Source organism: Heliangelus exortis, chromosome 3, assembly GCF_036169615.1.
Source record: "Heliangelus exortis chromosome 3, bHelExo1.hap1, whole genome shotgun sequence".
Classification (NCBI taxonomy): domain Eukaryota; kingdom Metazoa; phylum Chordata; class Aves; order Apodiformes; family Trochilidae; genus Heliangelus; species Heliangelus exortis.
Window position 1 is genome coordinate 56,478,449 of NC_092424.1, and position 25,880 is coordinate 56,504,328.

General features: G+C 42.2%; 1 protein-coding gene across 1 annotated transcript; it reads right to left on the reverse strand.

The window, feature by feature from the left end:
• Window positions 1-838: 838 nt before the first annotated feature.
• On the reverse strand, window positions 839-25,866 carry HECA (hdc homolog, cell cycle regulator). The gene is made up of 4 exons (XM_071740734.1): window positions 25,239-25,866; window positions 10,924-11,964; window positions 7,736-7,890; window positions 839-5,026 (listed from the first exon to the last, which is right to left on the reverse strand). Exons 1-4 carry the CDS (start codon window positions 25,468-25,470, stop codon window positions 4,862-4,864), a joined length of 1,593 nt encoding a protein of 530 aa, XP_071596835.1. The 5' UTR covers window positions 25,471-25,866; the 3' UTR covers window positions 839-4,861.
• Between the last annotated feature and the right edge of the window lie 14 nt (window positions 25,867-25,880).

Genomic DNA, 25,880 nt, shown 5'->3' on the forward strand with positions numbered 1-25,880 from the left:
TTTTACAGCTTGAAGGTTATTCCAGCCAGCCACAGCATCTACTTCCAAAATTAAATTGAACAGCTACAGCTGGCTGTTCAGAATTATTCCAACCTCCAATTCACATCTCACCTCTCTTGAGCCGTTGCCCTCCTTCCCCTGTGGCAGTATTTGCTTTACTTTTTTGTAAGTCCAGATTGCCTCAATCATTTACATCCTTCCTGAACTTCTCTGTGGTAATATGCAAAGGCTGAAAACTCGTGCTGTAAGCACATGGAGCAAGGTCTGCAGAAATGCATGGTTAGATTAGCCAGACTGCTGAAAATCTTACAGCAGGAACCAAGGATTTAAGGCTCCCACTCTTACAACAGGGATTAAGAGATCCAGTTTTAACACGGGAAACCCTTTTGCTTAACCTTTTTGCATTGCATCCTCCCTTATTGAAGCCCTTCTGGTATTTCTTAGGCACCAGGGGACATATTTCCATTACCACACTCAGCCAGAAGTGAAGGATTCAGCACTCTGTCCTCCCCCTCCATCCACGCTGGGTGCAGCCACCACAGCACCTGGATCTTCCTGAAACAGCTCCTGCAGGACATGCAATGATGCAGAAGCATTTCCAATGCCAACAGAGAGAACCAGACTTTTCTTTTGCAAGGGGACATGTCATGCCCCACACTCCCTTTTAGAATAACCGTCTTCAAAATTACTACATCCAAGCTTCATTTTAATTGACACTGAAAATCTGTTTTCACTGTGTTCTTCAAAACTTAAGGTGACTAGAATAAGTCTCTATAAAGAGCAAATTTTAGAAACAAGTCAAGAGAAGAAGGAAGGAAGGAAGGAACAACTCACATCATTAGCTGTCTGGTATTTATTACTTTTTAATACAGAGAAGTCACAACAAAATATTCTCTAACAACACACGCAAATGATATCATAACCAATTATTTAATTTCATCAACATTCATTTGTTATGTACATATTCTTCCATCTGCAAAAGTGCAATCCAAGAATGTCTTAACAAGAAGCCTTTATGGACAAGTATAGTTTTGAGGGTTTTTCTCACCAGTGGCCTTACAAATGTCCTCAGTTACCTGATACAGCAAAATGAAGAGTGTATGGAGAAAGAAAGAAAAAAAAAAAAAAAGAAAAAAAAAAAAAAAAAAAAAAAAAAATTGGGTTAGATGCCTCCCTGTAGGAATATTGCCAATTTTGCCACCTAAATTAATTTTTAATACACTGCTCCCTACTGGAGATGTTAATGCAAACAGACTAGGAAGCCTATGGGCTGGTCATAGAACACAGTAGTTTTAATTTCTCTGCAGCATTAGAAAGAACAAGAATTTCAGATTACTTGGTAGATGTCAAATTACACATGTAAAACATCTCCATTGTGTTAGTTACAGTTACCAAAATTTAAACATCCTACTGATAGATTATGTTATTTTTACACATCTGAGATATGAAGTCTATCTAAATGCAAGCCTCTCCTATGGAAACAGAGTTAAATACTGGAAAGAAAAGCATTTGCACATGCAACTCCTATAACTGTCACAAGGAGTATCGTGCATTTAAGAAGAGTAGAATGAATCTTCAAATTCAGAGGACAAAATTCCCATTTGCAAAACGTATTTCAGGCACAACTTAATCTGACCACAGGCCAGATTTAAAAGAACACATAGCATCAAAAAAATGAATGGTAATGAAGAAAAAAACTTCAGCCAAACAAGTAAAGCAAGCAGCTCTGTGGCTAGGGAAATTATTTCCCTTTTGACACATTTAAAAGCTAATGACTAGTTCCAGTCCTTGTCAAGATAGAAAGCAAACAAACTGCAATCTAGATTAACTTCTGAAGTAGCCATTAGGTCTCAAAGAAGTCACCACTGCCTTTGTACTTACACAAAGCCCAGCTGAAACTCTCATGGTCAAAGTGTGGGCCTGACTGCTTGACTGGAATCTGATGCATGTTACAGAAAATACTGTATTTTGCAGTAACCCAAGATCAGTTTTCAGTACCAGCAAGATGCAGGGAAAGCATTCTCTACAGATTAGAGACAATTTACTTTGGAGCCAAGGTTCAGAATCTTTCTATAGCTCAGCTGGTTTCCAACAAGGATCATTTTCACAGTGCTACGTGTGCTGCTTGCCTCCAGTTGAGAGATGAGTTTTGTAAGAAAATAGAAAGTTCCTCAAGCAGTAGATAGGACTCACGTAACAGCAGACCTACAAGGAAAATCTGATGGAGAACTAAATCATTTTCTTGGATAGATTTGTATGTAACTCCTTGTCACTGTTAATACTTTGAATATGCTTTCCCATTTTCTCAGTCTGCTGTATTCTTGGTTTTGACATGAATTTACTGTACAACCTTATGCACACTTGTGCTTGTAAAGCTGGTCAGATTTCTTTTTTCCATGTCTAATCATTCTTGATTGTCATACATACATATCTGGAAAGGCGTGTAAGTGCTTAAGGAACATAATTATAAATTAAGCTACTCTAAGGAAACAAGTATTTAGAAGGGCTTCCACTTCTCCTCTACCATGTGCATTGTACAGTGAAACCTCTCCTTGCTGAAGGCACAAACATAACCTTAACTCCATTATCAGGTTGCTCAATGCACCATCAAAGCTGAAGGGCCCATCTTTCCTGAGGAGTTAATTCAAATTATAACTTGATTGTTCTCTCTCTCTATGCTGCACAGCTGACCAGATTTTATCTGCTAGACACACACTTTCTTCCAGCTCAGCTATGTCCGGACCAGCTCCTGCTCCTATGGGCAATGGTCCCACTGCAATTGGTCTCAGTGTTGTTACCTGGTTTGTGGTAACCACATCAGGACAGAGTTAAAACTGTCCCAAAATCCCTCCCATAATTCTCCTTAAAAAGGAAACAGATTTTCCCCAAACTTACAAACAGGGAACAACTACACAAAACCCAAAACCAAGCACAGGAGCAAGGCCAGAAGGAGTGGAGCACCAGTGACGAAGGCTACCACTGCCTGCTAACATTGCTGTTGAGACCAGCAGTTGGGTCACCAGTGTATCTGGATGAGACAGAGAGTCCAGATGTGAAAAACATTAACATGAGCTGCCTGGCTTCCAAGGACATCACTTCTTGAGTCAGCAGTAAGTGGTCTCCGCCAGCTTAAGCCCTCTGTGCAGCTCGAGTATTACCAGAAGAGAGGCTAATGCTAAAAGGAGCTAATTCTGCAGTGAAGACAGCCAGGAAATAAAACTGTGAACTTGGCATTTTTATGCATAAAGAAACGTGGAAATTCTGTTCAAGTTTTATGTGCACATTAATTCCTTAACTTAGCAAAAAGCATGATTCTCATTCCAGCATATGAAACACTTTTTTTTTGGCTTCTGACATTTTTGTTTTCTTTCCCAGGGTGGCAGAGTATCAAGGCCATTTTCAAGATCATTATTTCAACAATCACTTTTAAAAAAGATTCTAATTTGGGATAATCAAAACAGCTTCAGAAGGAACAAAACATAATTCTACCTCGTAAACAGAAACAAAACCCACACCTCTCAAGTGGACAAACACTCCATAAACACATTATGGAGAAAAGCATAAAAAAAAGCCCCACCTCCCCGAAATGTCATCTGGCTTGAGAACACAAGCAAAAGATTAATGACTCAAATTAAAGAAGGGAGGAATGGGAATGAAGAAACAACTGCAGTCTACAGGGTCAAGCCCTCTGGTGCAAATTCACCACCTAATGCTTGGTCTTTTATGTATAGCACAGAGACTTGTAGAAAGTAAATACTTTGTTTGCTTTCTTAAAAGCTCCATATTTTTATATCATAACACAATTTTGAAAGACAAAGGTGCACCAAATAATTATTTTAAAAAGCAATGCCACATTTCATACTCAGTACCTCCCAACTCTTACAGGTCTGACAGCCCACATCCCACTTCATGGTCCTCCCTCCCTACCAGTCACACCAGCAGCAAAGCCTGGGCTCTGGCAGACACATATAAACACATCCCCATTCAGTTCAATCTGTTCCTTCACTAAAATGTCTGTGAAGAAAGACCTTTAGTTAAAGCATTTTAAGATCTCCAGCTTGTTTTGGTAGGAACAGGTGACCTGGATGGGCACGTAACAGCCCCAGTGGAAGCAGCAATATCACTATATACTGACATCAGTGAGGGCAACACACACCAAATGCACATGGCAGGAAGCTGCTATACCAAAAAAAAAAAAAAAAAAATTCTTTCCAAGACTGCATTTTCTGGCATACATTTACATTCACTTGTCACAACACCTTAATTTACCCCATCTAGGAAATAGTAGGATAGAAAGCCTGCTGAGCTGATGTGGCAGTACAGGGCCAGTTCCTTTGCCCATGGAAACCAGTGTAAAAGGCTGAATACATTTAAGAGTAACAGGACAGTTTCTTTCCAAGGATTTCCCATAGCCACCAAGTTGGTGGGATGACAACCCTACACAATAACCCACTTTCCAACAGCATGTTTCTCTGTCCTGTATGTCTTCCCAAGCCCTTCCTACAAACTGTATTACAATTACAAAAAAAAAAACAACAAAAAAAAAACAAAAAAAAACCCAAAAACCCACAAAAAAACAGCCAAACAAAAAAACCTCAAATTATTTTAGCTGAGCTGTAGCCCACACTTGGGATATATCAAAGGCTATTAAATGGCTTGCCTCTAGCCTTCACAGAGATCTTGTCAGGAGGACTCTGGTTTTAACAACATGTATATATACATATTAATATGTACACAGACAAAGAAGCTGCTCTTTCAGTTAGAAAAGAAATTAAATTTCATCACAGAATGAATCCTATAAAAAGATATGTAATAAAGTTGAAATACCCATAAAATAGCTATTACTAAAGCAAAGCTTTCGTCAATAAGCCTCCAAAACTTTAAATGAAGAAAATGGCTTCACGAAGTGGTAGTCTAGGTTTCCACAGTGAGGACACTGCTGGACGTTGCTGTATTCAGAGAAATACTGCATGCCAATCCGTACATCTATTACTGGCTTCCCACAGTGCTTACAGTTCAGTCGAGCCTGTAAAAAACAACAACAAAAAAACCTTTTTGAAATAAACAAACTTACCTCTGCAGAAGCAACCATCACAGGTATCCACCTGCCTGCCCACTCCAGCAGGAGAGGGGGGAAGTTAGGAAAGGGGCAGTGGGACCTGCTGGTAAAAACAGTGGGAGATTCCTCACCAGGATGGGTAACTCAAAAAGCATACACAATGTTTTTCACATTGAATACCACCACCACATTCTGGAAAGTAAGCTGCCTCCCTCTGAGGCAGGAGGGACTGTCAGTCTCTGACTGACAGGAGACAGAGAATTTCAAAGTTTATACACACACACACACAGGATTGTTTTGGGGATTCCTCAATCCCCAGCACAAGAAGTTCTGTCTCAATAGTTAATGTAGTACTGAAGCAAAGAGAGAAATTTTGCATTTGAACCATGCAATTCAAGCATCTAGGTTGACATTTGAACATGATCTGTCTATGAAATATATCAGCATTTTAATCTTTTGACTTAACAACTATACCTCGACCAATTTTATCAGCATGGCATGGCATTGTACCACTTTAGGTATCTAGTTAAATATTTATAATACATATCACGTTACACAAACTAAACATCACTTCAAGCACACAAACTGTTCTATAAAATCCAGCTGCAAAAGGACCAACATCAGTGGGGTGGGCATGAGAAATAATTAAAGGTCAATGTTGAGGACAGACAGAGCTATTAATGCTCAGCAGTAACAAAAAACCCCTATGTCTTCAGAAGAAATCTAGTTGGGTAAACCCATCCCATTTAATGTAAAGAAAGCAACAGATAGTGTGAAAGCTCAGCAGGCTGTTTGAAACACTCGGGAGAAGCTGAAGAGATCTGAGACCATAAAGGAGCTTAGGAGTGAAGGTGTCAAATGAGCAGTGAGAGCCTGAACTGTATCATAGCTGAACTTTGCAGCCCAATATGCTAATGAAAGCTTCAGCTAATAATTATAAAGAATAAAAAATAGTTGTGGGGGGGGGTTTTGCCAATCTTTATTTAAGGAATTTTGTTGGGATGCAGAGAGGAAGAAATGACTAAGGCACTATTGCTGTTGAGACAAGACTCAAAAAGAAACAACCCATCAGAACCACAGCTGCTTGGTTTGTCTGCTCTGCTTCAGAAGCAGAAATTCTAACAAATGTGATCTAGCAGGGAAAGGATTTGTATAATTTTCTTAATCAAAGTATTGCTTTCCCTCTTGCTACTGTCCAGCACATCAGCTAGATGCTTAGTAACCTGACAGTGGCTGCGTTATCCTACATGCACAGTTGTCATGCGTAATTAAATATTTTGAAATAAGGTATGAAATTATTCAAAACAGAAATTAGAAGGGCAATTCAGAGTAAAATTATATACCATATTTAAATGTCATTCCTTTGTATGCACAGAATTGTCTGTAACAATCATGGTGAAACAATAATATGTATTATCTGGCAATCACAGTCACCGCAGCTAATGATTTCATAGTCAGTTCTATTACTTACCATGTTCTGTCACACTGTCCATTAATCATATAATTAAGGCTCTTGTACAATAAGGCCTCAATTCTTGTCTTGTACATTGAACAGAAGCAATTGAGATTTAAATTTGCTGGCTTTTACAGAGCTAGCAAGTCAGCATCAGTTTTTTATCTTTAAAGTCCCTATTTTAAAAATTTAGTCCCAAGAAGCACTAAATTTGGGGTCTTTTGCTACAATTATTAGCAATATCATTTTATCCAATAGCAGCAACACCATTTGTCCTTTGAGCCACACATTTTGGTAAATCTGTTAAATTTAGAATTAAATTACATTTTCGTATATTGGCAAAACTATATTTTAGATTGCTTTTAAGGACACATGATACCTGTGAAGTTCTCATACTCTGAATAAATGCATCTTTGCAAGGCTCTTGATCTCCCCCAGCAACAACAGCTGTGTGCTCAAAGGCAACATCTGCCTCCCAAGCATCCTGAGTGGACCACTGAGCCGTCCCCAAAGAGCACTTGGTGCTTCTCCCACACAACAGAAGCCCACCACCACACAGACAGTTACCTTGGACACTGACCACCCTGATGACCCAGGCAATTGTCTACTCCAGAGTAACCCCAGGCTCAGATATTTCTCACCCAAGGTATAGGTAAGGTGAGCATTTAATAAAAACTAAGGAGCTTCTGGCTGTGGCAGAGTACCCCCATCAGTCAGTTGTGGCAAAGACAAAGCAGAGCTGGGTAATCTCCAAGCATAAAGGCTCTTTAGACCTTTTTGTTCTCTTGGCTTTTTTGCTGTAATTATCCTATGATAAAATACAATTCAAGCAGCTAAAAGAAACTTGCATATATGAAACATGGGCTAAAAATGTGCAGCCTTTATTAAAATATTACTGGAATTATATTCAGTTCCAGACAGATTTGCTAGTGACCATCCTATGCATCAGATTTAATTGTGAATGCATTTGAAGGGGCTTTATTTGAAAACAGAAGTATTAACCATTGATCATTGCATTGGCTTTTGTCTAGCTATATTTATAGGCCTTTGTCCCTCCCAAGTTAAGACAAAGGGACAGGGGCTCAGCTTTCTTGCATTGCACTCACAGGCACAGGCTGGAAATGAAGGACAGAAGGGAAGGGAGAGGAGAAACACAAACCTTGGCTTTACTTAAAAACAGTTGGAAATTCACCTTATGAGTCTTATTTACTTATGGTACTAACCTGACAACAGGGAGATGCTGCCAGAATATCGTAGGTATACATAGTTCCCAGCTGATGCCAACTTCCATCCCATCGGGACTTGCACTTAATGCAGATAATTTTGTGAACCCCTTCTAAGCAGTCTACACAAACAGCATAGAGGTGCATAAGCCTTCCTGTGGACAGGAAACACACTTCTTCAGGAGACCAGAACAGAAGATTGAAACAAACATTTCCTGCAATGTCTTATGTGCCCTTTAGTGATATAAATCACACCCCATTAATATTTTTTTTCTTTAGGGTGGATGATAAAAAAATGTTTGTCTAAGGGAAAAACAAAGGGTTTCACTGAAGCTATTTTTCATGGATGCAGAACTCAGGAATAAGTCATCACCCTTCCCACCCTCTCTTCTTCCATTTGCTGGTAGACCTTAGCAAAATATTTAATAAAAGGAAATGCTGAAGCGCTATGAACAGATGCCAGGTTAAGCTATATGATCAGCTGCAGTGTTTCCAAAACAAGGACTGTGCTCTAGCTTCATCCTCACCTGACAGAAGTGGAGAAGTGTTGATATTTATTAGCAAGCTGGGTACAGATTCATTTAACAGCTTGCCAAAATCTGCCAGCAAAAAGGGAACTACGGAGCTAATATTCCTCATGGAAAAAAGCAACAGTCAGAAGAGCAATTTTCTTTCAAATACATTTTCCCTGATAATTCATTTACAGTGACTAAGTTTAAAGCATTATCTATTACACACACACAGACTTGTAACATGGCACTCAGGACTATAGAGCTCTACCATGACCTTAGGCTCTGTATGCACAATGATTTTAAAAAATTGAGTTATATCAACTTCTATAAAAATCAAGCAGCTCAGTCTTGAAAATGAAATATTTTCTTTACCTAAATGTGACTAAATGCACCAATGCAAAATCCTAGATGAAAATGTCACACAAAACAAAAAGCCCTACAAAAATTACAAAGATCTGGCATCTCCATTAAGCCTGATCTGTAGTGATTGAATTGATTTGTAGTGTAATAGTTGGCTACTAAAAATGGGCTGACAGAAAGTACCAATTCTGTAATATTGCGTATTTTGCTCTACTATAAAAGGCAAAGAAATACTGCAGTTGCAGATCAGCTACAAAACAGGAATGCATGTAATATGTGTTTCTTTTGGATTGCAATTTGTGCTGTTTATCATCCAAGTACTGAACACATCACAACCTGTAATTTAAAGAACACAGACATCTTGTACTCTCTCTAGATAACAGCGAATAAAATATCAACCATTTATGCTCAGTCCATATCTGATACTTTAAAACTAATGGCCTTGGTTTTAACTTGACTTGGGTTTTAAGCCAGCTATTTCAGAAAAATGAGAAGACAAACCAGATTGTTATTAAAATTTATATACAAAATAAACTAGCTGCTATGAACTGATAGTTACTCCACACTGAAATGTTACACTGTAAAAAATGTAATGTGGTGAGACTGAAGTGCAAATAGAATGAACTCAGTTCCTGAAGTGAACACTCAAGATTAGAGACTTTGAAATAATTCCACGCACAGAAGTTTTGTGTTGTGCAGGTAGACAAAATAATTTTCCTCATCTGAAGTTCTGCACTACTCCCCCACATTAAAATACTGCACTTCTCCACCACTTAATTTTCAGGATCCTTATTATATACGAAATGAGGCACCTAATATCCTAAACATGCCTGAAATAAAAGAAGCTCTTTTCTGTACTGAAGAGGAAATAACACCCTGGAACAGCACCTTACAAGCTTAATTTCATTTCAAAGCATACTTCTGATAATACCTAGGACAAGGAGGTAAAAATTTTAACAATTAATTATTAATAGTATCTTGTCTGAGCAAGCTTTTCAGATCTATTATCCAATGGGTAAGAACCAATTAATTAAAAAAAATTAAACAGAGTTTCATTTTTAGTGGCAAATGTTAACAAGTGATGAGTTTCACTTTGACTAAACCAGCTGTTAGTACTCAGAAAATGGCAAGCATCTTGTGCATGCCTCCCCACCAAAGCAAATAAGCACCGTTATCTCACAGACCTATATACTGTTTATCTGGCAGAATTTTTAGCTTGTATATTTGCCTATCACTTTTTCTCTTTAAAGTACATTAAGCAAGACAGAAACAATAATGTTAGCATGATTACAGTTCAGTGGTTGTATTGGTGATTTAAGGAAATAAAAAAAAAATACAAAGTTGCTGAGCAAAGGAATGTTACACAACACAGATTATGAACATGCATGGGATATAACAGATTTTACTGAAAGAAGGGAAACTCAGATGTTAAAATACCTTTCATTAATGCCTACATACTTTTCATTATTTAATTCTATGGTTTTGAACACCAAACTACCAATGCTTTCTCTGACTTATTTCAGCTGTGCTGGCTTGCCAGCAGGCTGCAGGACAGGCCCATTTTGCTGTGTACGGCCTGATCACTTACTTAGGGACACAGCTTTCAGAAAGAGCTGAAGGTCAACCTAGCCCATATCTGTTTGATCCTCTAGAAGAGAAAAGTATTGAATGTCTTGGTCTCAACTCAGCTCAGAGCAGGACATGATCAGGATGCAGCCCAAGCAGGCAGGAGTTTGGCAGTAAGTCTAAATCCCCCACTACACCATCACTGCTTCAACCCACCATATTAAAAGCTTATTTTTACCACCTCCAACCTTTCCAGGTCAGTCTTAACGTAGGCCAGACTATAGTCCTTTCCATATTAAGAAACAAAAAAGTTTTCTATAAAGCAAAACCTATTCTCTAGTCTGAAAGCTGATGAGAGGAATCTCGTCTCACTGGCAGCACAAACAGAACTTTCACCCATGCTGCAGCACAGCACACTTAAAATTTTGAGGTATAACTTGGAGTGAAGCTCACAAGCACAAACATGCAGTGGTTGGAAAACCTTCCCATGGCCTGCCTGGAAACCAGATGAGAAATCTCCTAGTTGTTCACCCAAACACAAGGCTTTCTACACAGCATTTGCTTTTTGCAGTTCCTTTCAATCTGACACATGATTAGTTTGGACATAACTTCAAGCTCTACAGAACTGCTTAAAAATGCAGAATTGGGATGAAAATCTGTAATGTGGGGGGGGCGGGGGGGTGAGACAGGGCACAGAAGGCAGTTTCCATCATTTAATGAAGCCTAGCATGACTGACAGACAACCTGTACCTTGAAGGTGACAGGGAACATCATATTCAATCTCATCGTGTCTCGATGGGCTAAGGAACAGGGTCCCATCCACCAGGGGAAACTGTTCAAACACTGGCAGCGCCCTGTGGCATAGCGCACAGTTTACAACGTTCCTGTGGCTGGCACTAAGAGCAGCAAGGATAAACTTCCGAAGGTCCTCCCCTTGGCCCACCTGGGCATCGTCTTCCATCCGCACGTGGAAAGTATTCAACTTATGCCTGGGGATGTGAGTAAGCAGCTCGGATAGATCGAGCCTTCTCAAAAACTGCACGGGGGCATCGAAGTGTCCCGATCTATGTGCTGGCAAACCAGATGCCCCGTAATCAAAATGCGCGTTCCTGAACATGCCCCCGCCCGCCATGTTCTTCTTGTGGGGCTCCAGGTGGATGGCGTTCTTCAAAAACTCCCCCAAGTACCGCGAGGAACGAGGGCCGCTGAAGTGCGTGGGGGCAAGAATAGAGTAGCCGGTGGGCGGGGACTGGCCGGGAGAGACACAAGGAGAACGGACTCCGTAGCTGCCGCCCATGACACCCTTCTCCTGGGAGTTCTGCCTGTCCATTGAGTGCCTTCGTTGGATGTCATGACTCAAGCCTTTCTGCGGCTTGTTGGCCGGCCTGCCCTTTTTGGCATCCTCTGCCGACTCTGCCATTGACCTTCCCGTGCTCTTCTCCAACACCGATTTCTTCTTCTTGTCATCTTGCATTCGCTTCACCTGGTACCAGTCCGTGTCCTTCTTTAAATGACCCTGCCCACACCGACAGGAGCAGAAGCGAAAAGCCAGGTCATATCCCTTCTTTGTCCACATGTTTTGGCGACACTGCTTTTCGTTCCAGCTCCTGGCTCTGCCAATGCAATTGAACTGGACGAGAATGCTGCTTTCCCACTCGTAGAAGCACTGAAGGTGCATCCAGGTGCTGTACGGACAATGTTCATTATTGCATATAACCTTCTGGTAGTCATCCTTCTCAAGGTCCACCGGCCTTCCAAAGCTGCAGATCAGTGGAGTAGCACATGGAGCTTCTGTGGAACATAAAACAGATAAGTTAATAACTTAATGGCCCACTTGTCACACTGCTCCTTTAAACACTATGCCAAATACACACGTGAGCTCTTACTCATGAACTGTATTAATGAAGGGCCCACAAGCACTAGCTCTGGATCAGGGCAAAAAGCACCCTTTGCCAAAAAAAGTTAAGTAGGTGAAAGGCAATACAGAAATAATGGAAGAAGGAAACAAATTGACATTACAGTTTGTTTAATATTCAAAGCCAAAGCACCTCAGAAGCACTAGCACTCTTCAAGGGTTTGTGGATACCGTTGCAAAGGCTTTAAGAAGTAAAGAGAAAGCTTTGTGGATGTTTCTGGAGGTTTTTGTTTTTTTTTTTTGAAGCCTGAGAGGCAACACGGGGAGAACACACAGAGATGTTTGTTTGAAGAACAAGTAGGTAATACAGCCTGGCTCTGCAATCACAGGGAGAGGCAGGAATTGATCTTTTCTTCGGGAGTAAGCAAGAGACAACAGCTAGGGAAAGAAAGAGGAAACAGAGGACTTTGAAAAGCAAGACAAACAGCTTATGTTCCTGGTGCAGAAATGAGGGCCTTCATTATGTTACTCAGGCAAACATAGACTGTACCACCATCACTGGCCTACTGCATAATTAAATTTCACAAACCAAATAATTCTGCAACACAGACTGGTTAAAAAAAAACAACTGCCACATGATCTTTTATCAGCAAAGTAGGAAGCTGCCTTTGGTACATTCCTGAGCAAAGGACACTTTATTTCAATTCTCTCCCACAAAGTCTTTCTGAACAAAAATGCTCTAGAAAAAAAGCTCTGTATTTACAACCAATGATGTTACCCCTTCCCTCACCGAAGTACTAAGGACCACATTTGACTCCCATTTCTCAGTTGCAGCTGGGAGGCACAGAAAAGACAGGAAATTTTCAGTTGGAGTTTCTATTAGATCTTGAGTTTCTAATTATGAAGTTTTTTAGAAGCTTATTCAAGTATTACAATTATTTCTACTCTGTATTTCTGACTTCCTACTTCCTCCACTTCACAAAAAAATACTGCTCCAACAGGGCTGGCAGGCTGCTGGATTATCTCTGAATTGCTGTATTCAAACACTAGCAGGCTTCCTCGGGGGCTTCCATGGTCAAGTGCTGCCACACCCCATGTGAAACAGAGCAAAAGGCTCCCTGCAGTTTCCCTGTCTCAGCCAAAGATCCAGGACTTGCAGGAGAGGTACCTTGTGAAGAGAGGCTGCTGCAATCTATGGTTTTGCTTGGGTTTTTTATTTTATTTTATTTTTCCTTAGATCTTCAAATTTCTCTCTCATAAGCAGGGAAAAAAACACCACTTGGTTGCATGCTCTTAATCCTGTTCTTGTCGTTGCTAACACAAACAACACCATGTAACTTGCAGTAGCTTGATGCTGCTACATTCACTTTTACTCAGACTCTCAGTAACAGCCGCACGACCCGTCATCACCTGTCCTACATCAGCAATACACAAACCAGAGATGCTTAAAACAACAGATCTTTGCCATGCTAGTGGTTTGCCCTTTCCCAATAATTTCTGTTAAAAGTCTATAAACAAACAAGATCTCCAAGGTTACCTTCGGTAAATTCAAGGTTATGGAAGCTCTTAAAGCTTATTTACCCAGAATAGATGGGTACAAAAAGCACAAGAATATTTTCCTGAGCTGTTTGTTCCCTGAAAGATGCTGCCTCCTTCACCTCATTTCCCTGCCTCTGTTTCAAAAGCATCACAGTTGCAAGGAGAATTTTCTGCAATGCCTGTCACTTAGAGACTGGCCTATAAATGGCAAGCAAAGCACATTCCCAAAATCATTCTCTTAAAGAAAAAAAGAATAAAATAAATAAATAAAATCAGCCCATTTAATTTCAAAATATGGGCTTGTTCAGTCATTAAAACAAATTACCAAATTCAAGACAACAGAGGCTTTTCATAGGGACTCTGGAATTTTCTTAACGCATCGTCTCAGGTCTCTGAAAAGGCCACTAAGAACATGCAGGTTTTGAGATGTCCCTGAGAAGCATGAATTTTATTGGCTACCAATGAGTAATTTTTGTTCACATTTTTTACTGTGTATTATTTAGCATAACATCAGTTGGCTGGTCAAAAGCAAAAGTGAGTGATACCTTATCTGCTCTGAAACAAAATCTGTCAGTCAACCAGATCAAGGAGCTCTCCCACGCTTCCTCCCAGACTTCAGTTCAAGCCATGATACACCACACCAAGCATCTCTGCAAAGTTTTTCTCTGTTGTCAGTTATTCTTTCCTTATATTTAGGGCCTGAAAGTATAGCTTGCAATTATAGCATCATTATGCAATTTATCAGGCAAGAAGCCAGTTAAACCGACACCATTAAAGGCAAATCATCAGAAGTTAGATGTGCAGCAAGATACCAGAAGTATGAACAGTTCTCACTTATGCATTTCCTGTAGTCATCTCTTTTGGTGCATATTCCTTTCCACCACTGCCAGGAGGCAGGAAGAAAGAATTTGCCAAAAATCCACTCACACTCCCCCTGTGATTCAGAGTGTAAGTGTTCTAACAGTCACAGGTATAATTATAGCTGATAGCCAAGAAAGTTACTATACAGACAAGTCTAGAGATTTCCACTTTAGTATAAAGATTTTACACTTGTTCATCCATACTGGCACAGTTAGCTGACTGAAAAAGAAAGTATTTCCTTGGTTTTGGTTTTGGATGCAAAAAACATATGATCTCTAGCCCACTGAGAAGTTTACAGTCTCTTCATTATGCTGACAAAAAGTGAAATTAATGAAGTGGTTGAAATACAGAAAAAAATACCACAGCCCATGTATTTCACTGAACATATCCATAATTATTCGATTAAGAGAATGTACTGGGTGTTTAGAGGCTATTGTAAAGGTGACTTTCAACAGATTTTTTTTTTTTTCTTCCTTTTCGCTGGTTGGTCAGTGAATGGACTGTGAAATGCAATCTTCTCCAGCTTCTCTTAAATTCTCAGAATTTCAGAGATGCCAGATTGCCTGAGGAGGTCTACAGCAGCTGAAAGAAAGCAACGGAGTGAACAAGAGCCTTCTCCCATGCAAGAGACTCCACTGAATTGTTAAATGTTGGCACTGAGATTGCTCTGGAAAACACACACTGCTGAGAGGAGAAGCTGGTATCTGTTTACCTCTTCTAGAAACACACCTGACGTTTCACTACTGTCACTGCAGTGGCACAGGAAACACCAGAAAAGCAACAGGTCTCTGCCATGCCAGTCAAAGCACCTGCTTTCACTAATACAGGTTTGTTATTCACACCTTCGAAAGTGCTCTAGGTTATTTAATCATTTTATAAATGAGACAAAGCACTTATTATAGAATTAGAAGACGTTTTAAATTGTTCTTATCAAGCTCTTTAAAAATTCTTATCAAGCCCTTGTATTTCACATTAATCAGAAATGCATTTTGATATTATTCCTCATTTTTATTATTCCCCATTATTCCTCATATTATTTCCTGTCAGAAAGACAGGACTAGAATCATCATCTTAATATTTCATAACAGTACAATGATTACTGTCAAGAAAGACAATAAATGGGAGTAAATAGAAATTCACAAGGCCAAATTGCCCATCTACACCAGCAGCACTAAGCTGGTTTGTCACCTAAATATAATTTGCTTCCAAATAGCTCAGCAAGATTTCTAGCTTCCAAAGTTATAAAATTGAACTTCGGAAAAAACAAATTATTACCAGGTATCAAAGTAGCATCCATTCTCCCAGCAGACCCTTCTGAAAGAATGACTAAATGACCACAAACATACCTGGTCTACCTCTCAGTTTCAAGATGGTTTCCTCAGCCTAAGAGAACAAAACAAGACAGCATGCAGTTTGTGTAGCAGAATGGCTTTGAAGTTTTGACACAAGTGCATGGCTGTAACAAAGACTGCCAAGCTGCAGCTACAATTGCATGCTGCTTTTTTTGTAGAAGTTATGTTTCTACATAAAAGACATGTTTTCTCAATATTCCACTGTAGTGATTTTCATAAGTAATTTTGAAAACAGTTGAAAGGAGCAGCACAAAAAATCCCTCTAAGCCAGAAATTACATACAGTATTCCTAACAAGCATACATTTGAGCAAAGATAGTTCACTGTTTAAACAAGCTTACATCTTATGTTGACAGAACTACCACAAAATTAACTTCTCATTCAAAAATGAGAACCTGACGAAAGAGTAGCAGATTTGGGTGTTTGGCTTTTTCTCAGTTTTTCGGTCCAGGTTTATAAACATTAATAAAAGCCAGGAATAGAAACAGTTGAGATAAATCTCCCTAAAAAAAATAAAAAGCAAGCTACATTACATAGTTTCTACATTTTAAGAAAAACAAAAAAGGGTATACGAAGACCACCCTTCCCATTTTCTGACCCAAATGAAAGCAGCAGAACAACAGCTGCCTTAGGAACTTCCCTTTGGTGAAGTAAATGGAGGAGAATGTGTTTACTTGTGTTTACACACCCATTATAAAAGCAAAGATGCACCCAGCAAGCCAAATGCAATGACTCCACAGCTTTGGTTTCGTGACTGCTCTCGTTTCTTCCAAGTCCTCAATGCAGATGCCTAAAGCAAAATCTGCTCTTCCTCCTCCATGCTCCCACTTTATCCATTGGGTTAAGTACCAATTTTTCAGTCACTGGACAGAAAAATACAATTATTTCCTGTATTCATTGGCACAGCTTTCAGCTTAGCACACAGACTTGCCATGGCTGGTAAAGTGCAAGTGAAGTGTTAAAGATGTGAGGCTGGAGCAGAGGAGAGAGAAACACAGATGCTGTTGAAAGGGGCAGTCCTACTGTCACCCTAAAACAACTGTCAGGAGACAAGCGGTCATTATGGGTCTGGAACAAGAAATCACTTTAAAAAAAGGTAAGGTCTTGGCACCGGATCAGCTGCAAGACAGTTACTACGGCTTGGTTTTGGTCCGCTGTTACTCTAGTATCTCATCATCTATCCAATGCCAAGGACACTTTACTTGCCAGTGCATTACCCAGGCCAGAAAAGGTACCTGTGGGACACACGCTTTGCAAATCAAGCGCTTTAACCTCTGCCACTGCTTTCCCACAAACAGTGCTCTCTTCACAACCCTACACAGCTCAGAATTGTTTGCACTGCCAGCTTGAACCAGAGCTGAGTCATTTCTGTGGAAGGCTACTCCCTACCAACCATCTGCATGAATTTTCTGAATCTCCTCTGCCATCAGCATAGCTTTATTTTAGTTGAAGCAATACAATATTCTCATGCTAATGCCTGTAATGCATTACTACTGTAATGCATCTGTAGAAAATAAACCACCATCACAACAACAAAACAGACTGAAGTGAAAACCTGTAAGAACTGTCCATCATGTTTGCTTTGGAGAATTTCGGAATACAATCTAATATTCAAAAGATTACTGAGATGTGATAAAAATGGTATTGCCACATGCATAACTGGTTAAACAGTACAGCTAATACAGCAATACAGAAATTATCAGCCACTTTCCTAAGTGAGAAGACTGCAATGGAAAAAAAAATAGATTCACAAGTGGATCTAAAAGGCACACTTAGATCTTCAGCAACAAGTAACAGCCAGCAAATAGTAAGAGAAGAGTTTCCAAACAGCTCAGCTCACAGCCTTTGTTGATAACACTCACTGATGATGACTTACATCTCTCCAAAACTTTTTAAGCCATCTTTGCAGACTGATCAAGACAAAAGTTTCCAGCCATTCTCCAGGAGGGAGGGGAAAAAACCAAGTCAGCAATATCTGGCAAGCTGCCTAAAACACAAGTTTTCTTCTGTAAGACGAAACTTCCTCTTATGTTCTTGGAATGAGAAGCCACCACCTGCAGTCCATCTGCAGTGAGCAAGGGACAGAGCTCAGGCTGGTGTTACCTGATTCACTCTCAGAGAGATACTGACCCCAAACAGACCCTCATTGCAATGGGAGTCTGGCCCATAGCTTTCCACATGTAAACACCTACATATTGACACTTCTGTGCCAATCCAGAGCTCAGTCCTACCCGAAGGACCAGGTAGCTGAAGTCAACATTTACATTTAAAAGGGACTTGGAGAGTGCAGAAGCGTAAGTATCCTGTGTCTCCTTGGCACATTCAATCCATGTGCAAGATATCATCTAGTTCTATTATGTGAGTAGTTATATGAAGTGATCACCCAGAAAAGGGTAATTTGGAGCTGCTACACCCTAGTTCACCCGGGAATTCAGATGATGGAACTCCTGGAAGGCTCAATATTTGCTAGAACCATCTCCATGCATTTCTCTTACATTTCACCTCACATTTGGCCTCCAAGGGAGTCTCTTCAGAAAAAACAAACAAAAAACCCAACCAAAACAAGTGAACAACAAGAAAGGCTTGCAAGTACCTATCAGTGGGAAGATCCCAAGGAAATGATGAAGGCTTAATTCATACCTGCAACATTCACACCTCCGAATTTGCAGCACAGTCAGGGCCAGTGCCCCTTTATGGAATCAGCAATAAGCAGGTGATAGAGTCAGTCAACTGTGGCTATTAACTCAACCACCTACTACCAGCTCAGCCATCACCTCGCCTAAGCCAGCAATTCAAGAGCAAAACTGTACAAACTAAGGAGGACAGACACTTAGATGTACATAGTAGTTTTGCTTTGCAGTTTGCTTACACAGACATCTGTGCTCAAGGCTGGAGCAACCACACATGCCACTGAAATCTATCTTAAGAATTCACAAGGTCTTGCAGAAGTCACCATAATCTGTACAGCTATCACCTAGCCAACTTAGCCAATTTCTTTTTGTTTAGTAACCATTGTACAAAGACAGAAAACAACTCAATCACCAGTTCTGGCTTTTGTTTGGGATGTAAAGACCCTCTGGGCCTCTGCACAGGAAAAATCTTGCCCTGGCTTAGGCTGTAATACCCTCAATCCAGACAGAATTATCACCAGTTCATCATACCAAAGAGAACAGGACTGAGCCTCTACCTCAGCACCAGGACTACCAATGTCAGCACCAGGACAAACAATGCCAGCCAAGTCCCAATAGTCCCATGTGAATTCTGAGTTGGCTAAACCAGGTCAGGCAACATTTAGTCTTCCATGCCACAAACAACTTTGCCCGGGCCAGGAAGACTCCTCACACTCCTTAGTCTGGGGTGGATTTTTCTGGTTAGGTATAGTTAATGCTGAGATTAGTGACCATCTCAAGGCTGGTGGGCATTAACATGTTTTGAACATCAGCTGTTGCTTTGTCCACACATTAACCAACCTCATAAAAAAAGCTTTTCCACCATGAAATTCTCCCTCTGTAGCCTTCCACTAGCTTTTAATAGCTTGAAATGCTATAGAAACTAATGCTGATGTCTCAAGAAACAGATATACTAACGACTGAAGCAGACTCTAACACACCTGCCCGAGCAAGTTTTCAGTGGCAAACTTCAACTTATGCTGGAAAAAAAGGAGACACATGTGGCAAGCAGTAGATGTCCTAATACAACCCTACCCATTCTATGATTCTACGATTCTTATACCAAGCACAGATGTAAACACCACAGGCTGGATTTTGCCCCAGTTCAGAGCCTGCTAGCCACCAGACTAAGTCCAAAAGCGTAAGAAGGGAAGAGAAAAAGGATAAAAAGTTAAATCAGGTGGTCTTGGCATCAACATTGCTTTCAAGTCTTGGGCCATTTGTATTATTGTTCTATCCTTCCCAAGTTTCAGTATGATAGTATTTTTATTTCCCATGCTAAAGGCTAAATAAGTTGGTAGAAACTCAGTGGAAAATGGGAGATACAGTCACCTTAGATGCAGTACCCAGCATCTCTGCAAGACAGAAGCTCCTGAGTGCGGAGCTGTCGGCTCCAATAGACATCTCCTTCACGATGCTATGCTGGCTCCCAGCCCTGCCCATGTGCCATCTCGGGCATCTGTGCAGTACACAGAGACCTTGACTGTGCACTGCTCCCAAAATGGGTATCGGTAGCACAGGAGTGGAGACGGGGAGTGCCAGGCACAAGTAAGAGCCAGGCTCTGACGGGAGCAACCTCCTCTGCCAGCAGCCATTCACGACAGGAACAACAGCAATATCCCTCTCAAGTCCTGGAAGAAGGACTGATAGGCTCTACCATTGCAGGAGAGACAAAGGGAAAGAGATAAAGATTAAAGTGAATGCTCTCAAGACAAATGTCACTGAAGTCTACTGGGAAAAGCCAGTGCTCCACTTAAAATCCTGCAAGCTTTCAAACCAGAATTACCCAGTCCAGTGACTAGATTACTGCTTCAAGAGGACTCTCTGAAATTATTTGAATTTCTATCAAAACTGTTTAAAGAAAGCCCATACCCTAGCAATGCTGTTGTAATTTAGACTCTTCAAGGATTAGCTGGAGTATTTTACCCTGAGCTGGATGCAAGGTTTACCTCTGTTTTTTTCCCCTCACATATGCTGCAGGAAGAAAAGCAGAGATGGATGGATGCCTGCCAGTCATCACGGTACTTTAATATCAAAAGATGTCTCAATATGCCAGGCTGTAAGCAAGGCTGAAGAAAACTTACAAATGTCTCCAAGGGCTAGAAATCATTTTGTCACTACTTGTTAGATCAGTGGGAGGAAGATAGGGGTTGAGTACACACGAAGTAAAGCAATCAGTTCAAAAACTGTATTTTCTCATAAGAAACCAAACACCAAGCCTAACCCTTACTTACACAAGAACTACACTTGAGCAAATGACTAACCACATGAGCACAGAATGCTGCCAAGGCACCGATAACCATTTTGATAGCAAATAACAGTTAAAAAAATACTAAATGGGCGTGTACTTACTTGCATCAAAGGACAGTATTTATTTTGTTCAGTAATGCCAGAGACATGATTCCGTTTGCAAAGATTTGCAGTACATGAATCACACTTGCTACAAAAGCACGGAATTGCATAGTTTAAAAAATCCTAAAATGAATATGAAAGTCCTTTCAAACCCAGTTTGCATAGATATACACAGTGAAATTTGCATTCCATTGATTTCTGCAATTAGAAGAACTCAATGGAATTATGAAGCAAAATGGTTTTCCTTAAGAAAATTCATAGGTATTAAACTTTGTAGTCAAAACAGAATAGAAACTTAATTTTCCAGGTGGTCTCACTGATACCATTGGGACTTTCTCAAGCTAAGAAGGTACAAATACTGAACATTGCTAGAGTGCCAAACTGGAATTGGATGTTACATGCAGCAGAGAACATTTGACAGCAAACATTAATCCATGTTTAAATACTACAGCAATTCATGCTCTAAAAATATGTTTTTAAAATAATATTGCCCTGACAAGTTTTTGGGCCCTCTCTAACTATCCGACTTCCAGGACATAATCTGTTGGAGTTTTTTTAAAAAATCTTAATTGTTGGCAAGTCACAGTTTTCAATCCATTATTCACTGTGGTGCTGACTTATTTTCTTCATACGGTTGTCCTACATTAGCATTTTTATTTGAAAGTAAACCAGCCTTACAAATTTGTAAAACCCAGCTGAAGAGCGTGTAAAAGCACAGCCAGCCATTTTAAACCCATTTTAAACCCAAGTAACTACAGCCAAGCTCAGAGCCTGGCCAGCATGGTGGGCACTGGTTGCACAACCCCTGCTGCTATGACAGGAACAGCCCCCCCCCAGAAACCATGCTCCAGTGAGACCTACAGCAAGCACCCCCACCAGCCTTTTTCCCCTGAAGGACTCATTCCTGGGGATGCTGTATAAATCCTGTAGCGGGGTAAATACACAGTCCCGTGGCACTGCTGAGATTATTTTAAATCATGGCAGGTCAGATTTTCCAGTTTGGTTAAGAAAAGTAGCAGATTACCTTAAGAATATAGCTGAAGCACTCTGAAGACAAGGAATCTAAGAAATGAGGCTTAAGGTGACATAAAATTTCAGTTTCCCTGTGCATTAACCTAGCCCATTCCTAGCCTTGCCCCCGTGACTTGTGCCTCATTCAGTGTAGACAATGGATGCACTTTGGTCAAGAAAGATGCATCTAGCCCATGCAGAATTTCTGCTTGGTCTGATGGAAGAGATAGGAAAGGAAGGCACAGATAGGAAGTGTGAATCCTTGTGGGCATCATCCCAATACCTGCTGAAAAGTGACAGTGCAAGATGTTGAAAAGCCATCACATCTGGTCAGTGGTTAGGGTCTCCACCCTCCTGATTCCCACAGCTGGACATGGAAGCTGAGAACCACTCGAATGCAGTGTGAGCTCTGAACATGAGCACGTTAAACCACCACCAAAAAAAAAAAACCAGATGCCCTCTTGGGGCAGGGGAAAAACAGTCTACGTTTCTCAATCGTGACATCAAAAATTGACTGACAAATTGAATGAAAATTGTGCAGGGTTTGAAGCTAAATTTGTCAAAATGTAAAAGAAAACATCTTTCCACCATAAAGAGGTGCTATGATGGCATGGTCAGAGCTGCACAGAGAAGTCCTGAGAAACTCAAAGATTCTGTTTGATGATAGCACATGGGGGGGGGGGGGGGAGGGGAGGGGCAGAAACAATACATGGACCACATAATAAACTGTGAAGACTTAAAAAAAAATCTGAACCACTACCTCTTCCCTGAATGAAGCAGGGTCCTGATGGGACTGTATAATTAGACTGTCATATCGACATCATGAAGCAAAGCCAAGGTTTGCACAGACAATCTTAATTTGCAAGCATTAAATCTGCTGCTTTGATCTCTGCATACTTCTGTTTCACCACATTAATGGAAGAAAACATGATATGCTATTAGGATCATCTACCACTTTTCCAGAGTAATGGTAGAGAAGGAGAGCAATAATACTGGACACATGCAAATTACTCTAGAACAAGATACACTGATGAAGCAGGAAAGAAGAGAGAGCTCAGGAATGAGGGACCCAGAGGACCAGTGAGCCTGAGCAGCACAAGTCACAGCATGCAGCTGCATGATCCAAAAGCAGCACAGTGAGGACCTTCCCTGCACCCAGCATGCTTAATCCACAACCCAGATAATCTCCCATGAATAATCGAGAGTTGACTGTGTACAGCAGAACTCTATTAACCTATAACTCACTGCAGCAGGCCACATCCTCCATAAACTGCTTAGTGATCAATTAACCATAAGTGCACAGCCTCTTACAAAGGTCTTGAGTCTAGTAATGGGATACTTGCCTCCAAGGCCCTGGCAATACTACATAGCTTCATTTCAGATTCATTGGTTTTGAAGACTAAGGGGAATCCATTATTATCATCATCTGATCTTTTCTTGCACATGACAGCCAGATCCCCAGCTCTGTAGCACGAAAGGAACAGTTTTTCCTTTCGTTCCCTGAACCAAAACTCTTGAAAGCTTTGGACTTATCAGTGAGAAAACAATTTACAAAACTTCCAGCTCAAGGTTATCTGATGGGCAGTGGCTGATGTAAAATAAAGCTTGCAACTGCATCTACACCTCCAGCCTTTATGATTATCTGAAATGAAAAATATGACTAGACACAATAATCCTGTCTGCTGACCAGGCACTTACAGCAAATGCCAAAGCCAATGAGATATCTCTGTTGTGAAAGGAAAGAAAAATAAAAGGGGGGGAGGCAGGATTTGAATCAAGGAAGAATCAAGGATGTTTCTAACCACTGGTGTTACATGGAGGAGAAAGAGATGTTTGCTTTCAGAACAGCAGCCTCACCTTCTCAGGAAGTTAGAAAGCACAGAGGAAGGATGCACAAGGTACCTGGGACACACAGTCTCACAGCTGAAGTCGACTGACAACCTGTTCAGCTAGCAAGCTGCACCGCTGCCAGTGTTCATTGGCATCACCTTCAGTGGCATCTGCACAAGGAACAACGCTTCATTATCCCCATGCAAAACAGCCACACGGGAAGCCTGCCTCAGTTTTCACTTCTGCTTAAGCAAAAATATTGGAAACACTGTTTCTCTTCAGCTCACAAACTAAACACAAGCCAATGGTGTCATGTATTAGAAACCACCTGCAAAGCAGAAGTCCCACATGTTGCATCACTGCAAAGAAATAATGATAAAAATGCTCTAGGAATTCTCTTAACTCCTGCTAATCTCTATTTTTCTCCCTTGTTCACTCCGAATAAATAGCAAAAAAACCTCAAACACAACAAACCACCAAATAAAAAAAAAAAACAAAACACCTCAAAAAGGAAATTCTAAGCATTCTTCATGATTCTCTGGAGTAAATAACATTCTTATAAAAGCATTCTGGCAAAGACCTTGCGAGCTAAAGTGATTCGTAATTAATTGCTAATATTTATAAGGAAAACTTTCCGTTAAATAATACATGGGAATCAGACATCTTGAAAACCGAAGTAAGATTCGTGGAACTATCTCTTTGGCTAACAGCATCCAGGCAAAATTACCACCACCAAGTATAAAACCAGTTGTAGATACCCTCCCACTTTTTCCAAAGCATGGAGAGCAAAAAGCTGAAGTCCAGCTTGGGAGGAGAAAAAAAACAGAAGCAGGGATTCTGCGTCCCTGTTTGTATCAGCAAACCTAAGATGTGGGGGTTCTTGGCTTAGCAAAAGGCCTAATAAAATCGTAGCTTACCCTTAGTTTCAGCTTGAAGTATCATTTTGCAGCAATACCATCTCCAACCATGGAGAGCAAAGCAAGTTTTTGCAAGAAAAACACCTTACCAAAATTGCTCTGAAGCAAAACCCAACCCTTCAACCAAAGGCAGCATAAAATGGTTGATGAAGTGTTAACCTGACAGACCCAACTGCTGTCAAATGACAAATAAAACGGACCGAAAAGTGGGACTCCATTTTCAATTGTGTTGAAATAAAGTCGGAATGTTTCAAGTCGGCATTCGGTAAGCGGAGACTCGGTAAGCACCTCCCGCCCGCCACCGGGGATGCGCTCTTTCCCCTGACTGCGCTCCCGGGCGGACACTCCCCCCATCCGCCGCCAAGGCGGAGGCCCCCGTTCTCCGGCGCTCACCGGGCGGGGACACCCCAGCCAGCAGCCCCCCGCCCCGCCGCGCGTTTCGGGGAGATCCCGGCGGCCGCAGCGGCCGTGCAGGGCCCCGGGCGGCTCCCCCTCGGGGCTCGCCCCTACCCTCGCTGGCCGCCCCTCTTCCCCCGGCCCACTCTACCGCTCCCCGCGCATCCCCTCTCGCCGGGCGCTCCCCCGCCCCACCGGGCCCCCCCGTGCCGCCCACACGCCCCCAGCCGCCGCCTGCGCCACCGCGGGCCGCGGGAGGCCGTGGGGCCCGGCCCGCCGCTCACCGCTCTTGACGTCTCCAGGCGCCGCGCCGCCCGCGGCTGTCCCGCCGCCCGCTCCGCCGCCCCCCCCGCCGCCGCCGCCCGCCGCCGCCGCTCCCGCTCCGCCGCCAGCCGCGGCCCCGCCGCCTGCCGCCGCCGCGGCTCCGCCGCCCGCCGCCGCCCCGTTCTCTTGCTCGTCGCCGCTGCTGTTGGCGCGCTTGTTCTTCTTGCCCTTGCCGCCCTTCTGGTTCGGCATCGCGGGGCCCGGCCGCCGCCGCGGCGGGGCGGACGGCGGCGGCTGCGGAAGGCGCCGCCGCCGCTACCTCCGGCTCATGGCGGGGCCGCGGCGGCCGCGCTGCGCTGCGCTGCGCCCGCGGTGGGCGGTGGGGCCCGGGGGGCCGGGACGGGGAGGGCGAAAGGCGTGTCCCGCTCGGCCGGCCGCCGCCGCCCCGCTTCCTCCCGGAGCAGGCGCGGGCGCTGGCGGCAGCGGGAAGCTGAGCGCGCTGCGGGGGGGCTGGGGCTGAGCCAGGCGGGGGCAACGGGAGGGGCTTATCGGGAGAGGAAAAGCTCCGTTACAGCCGGCACCGGGCGGGAGGCCGCCGCCGGTGGCAGGGGGGCGGGAGGGTGGCAACGGCTCCCGGGAGAGGGCAGATCGCACCCCTCCGC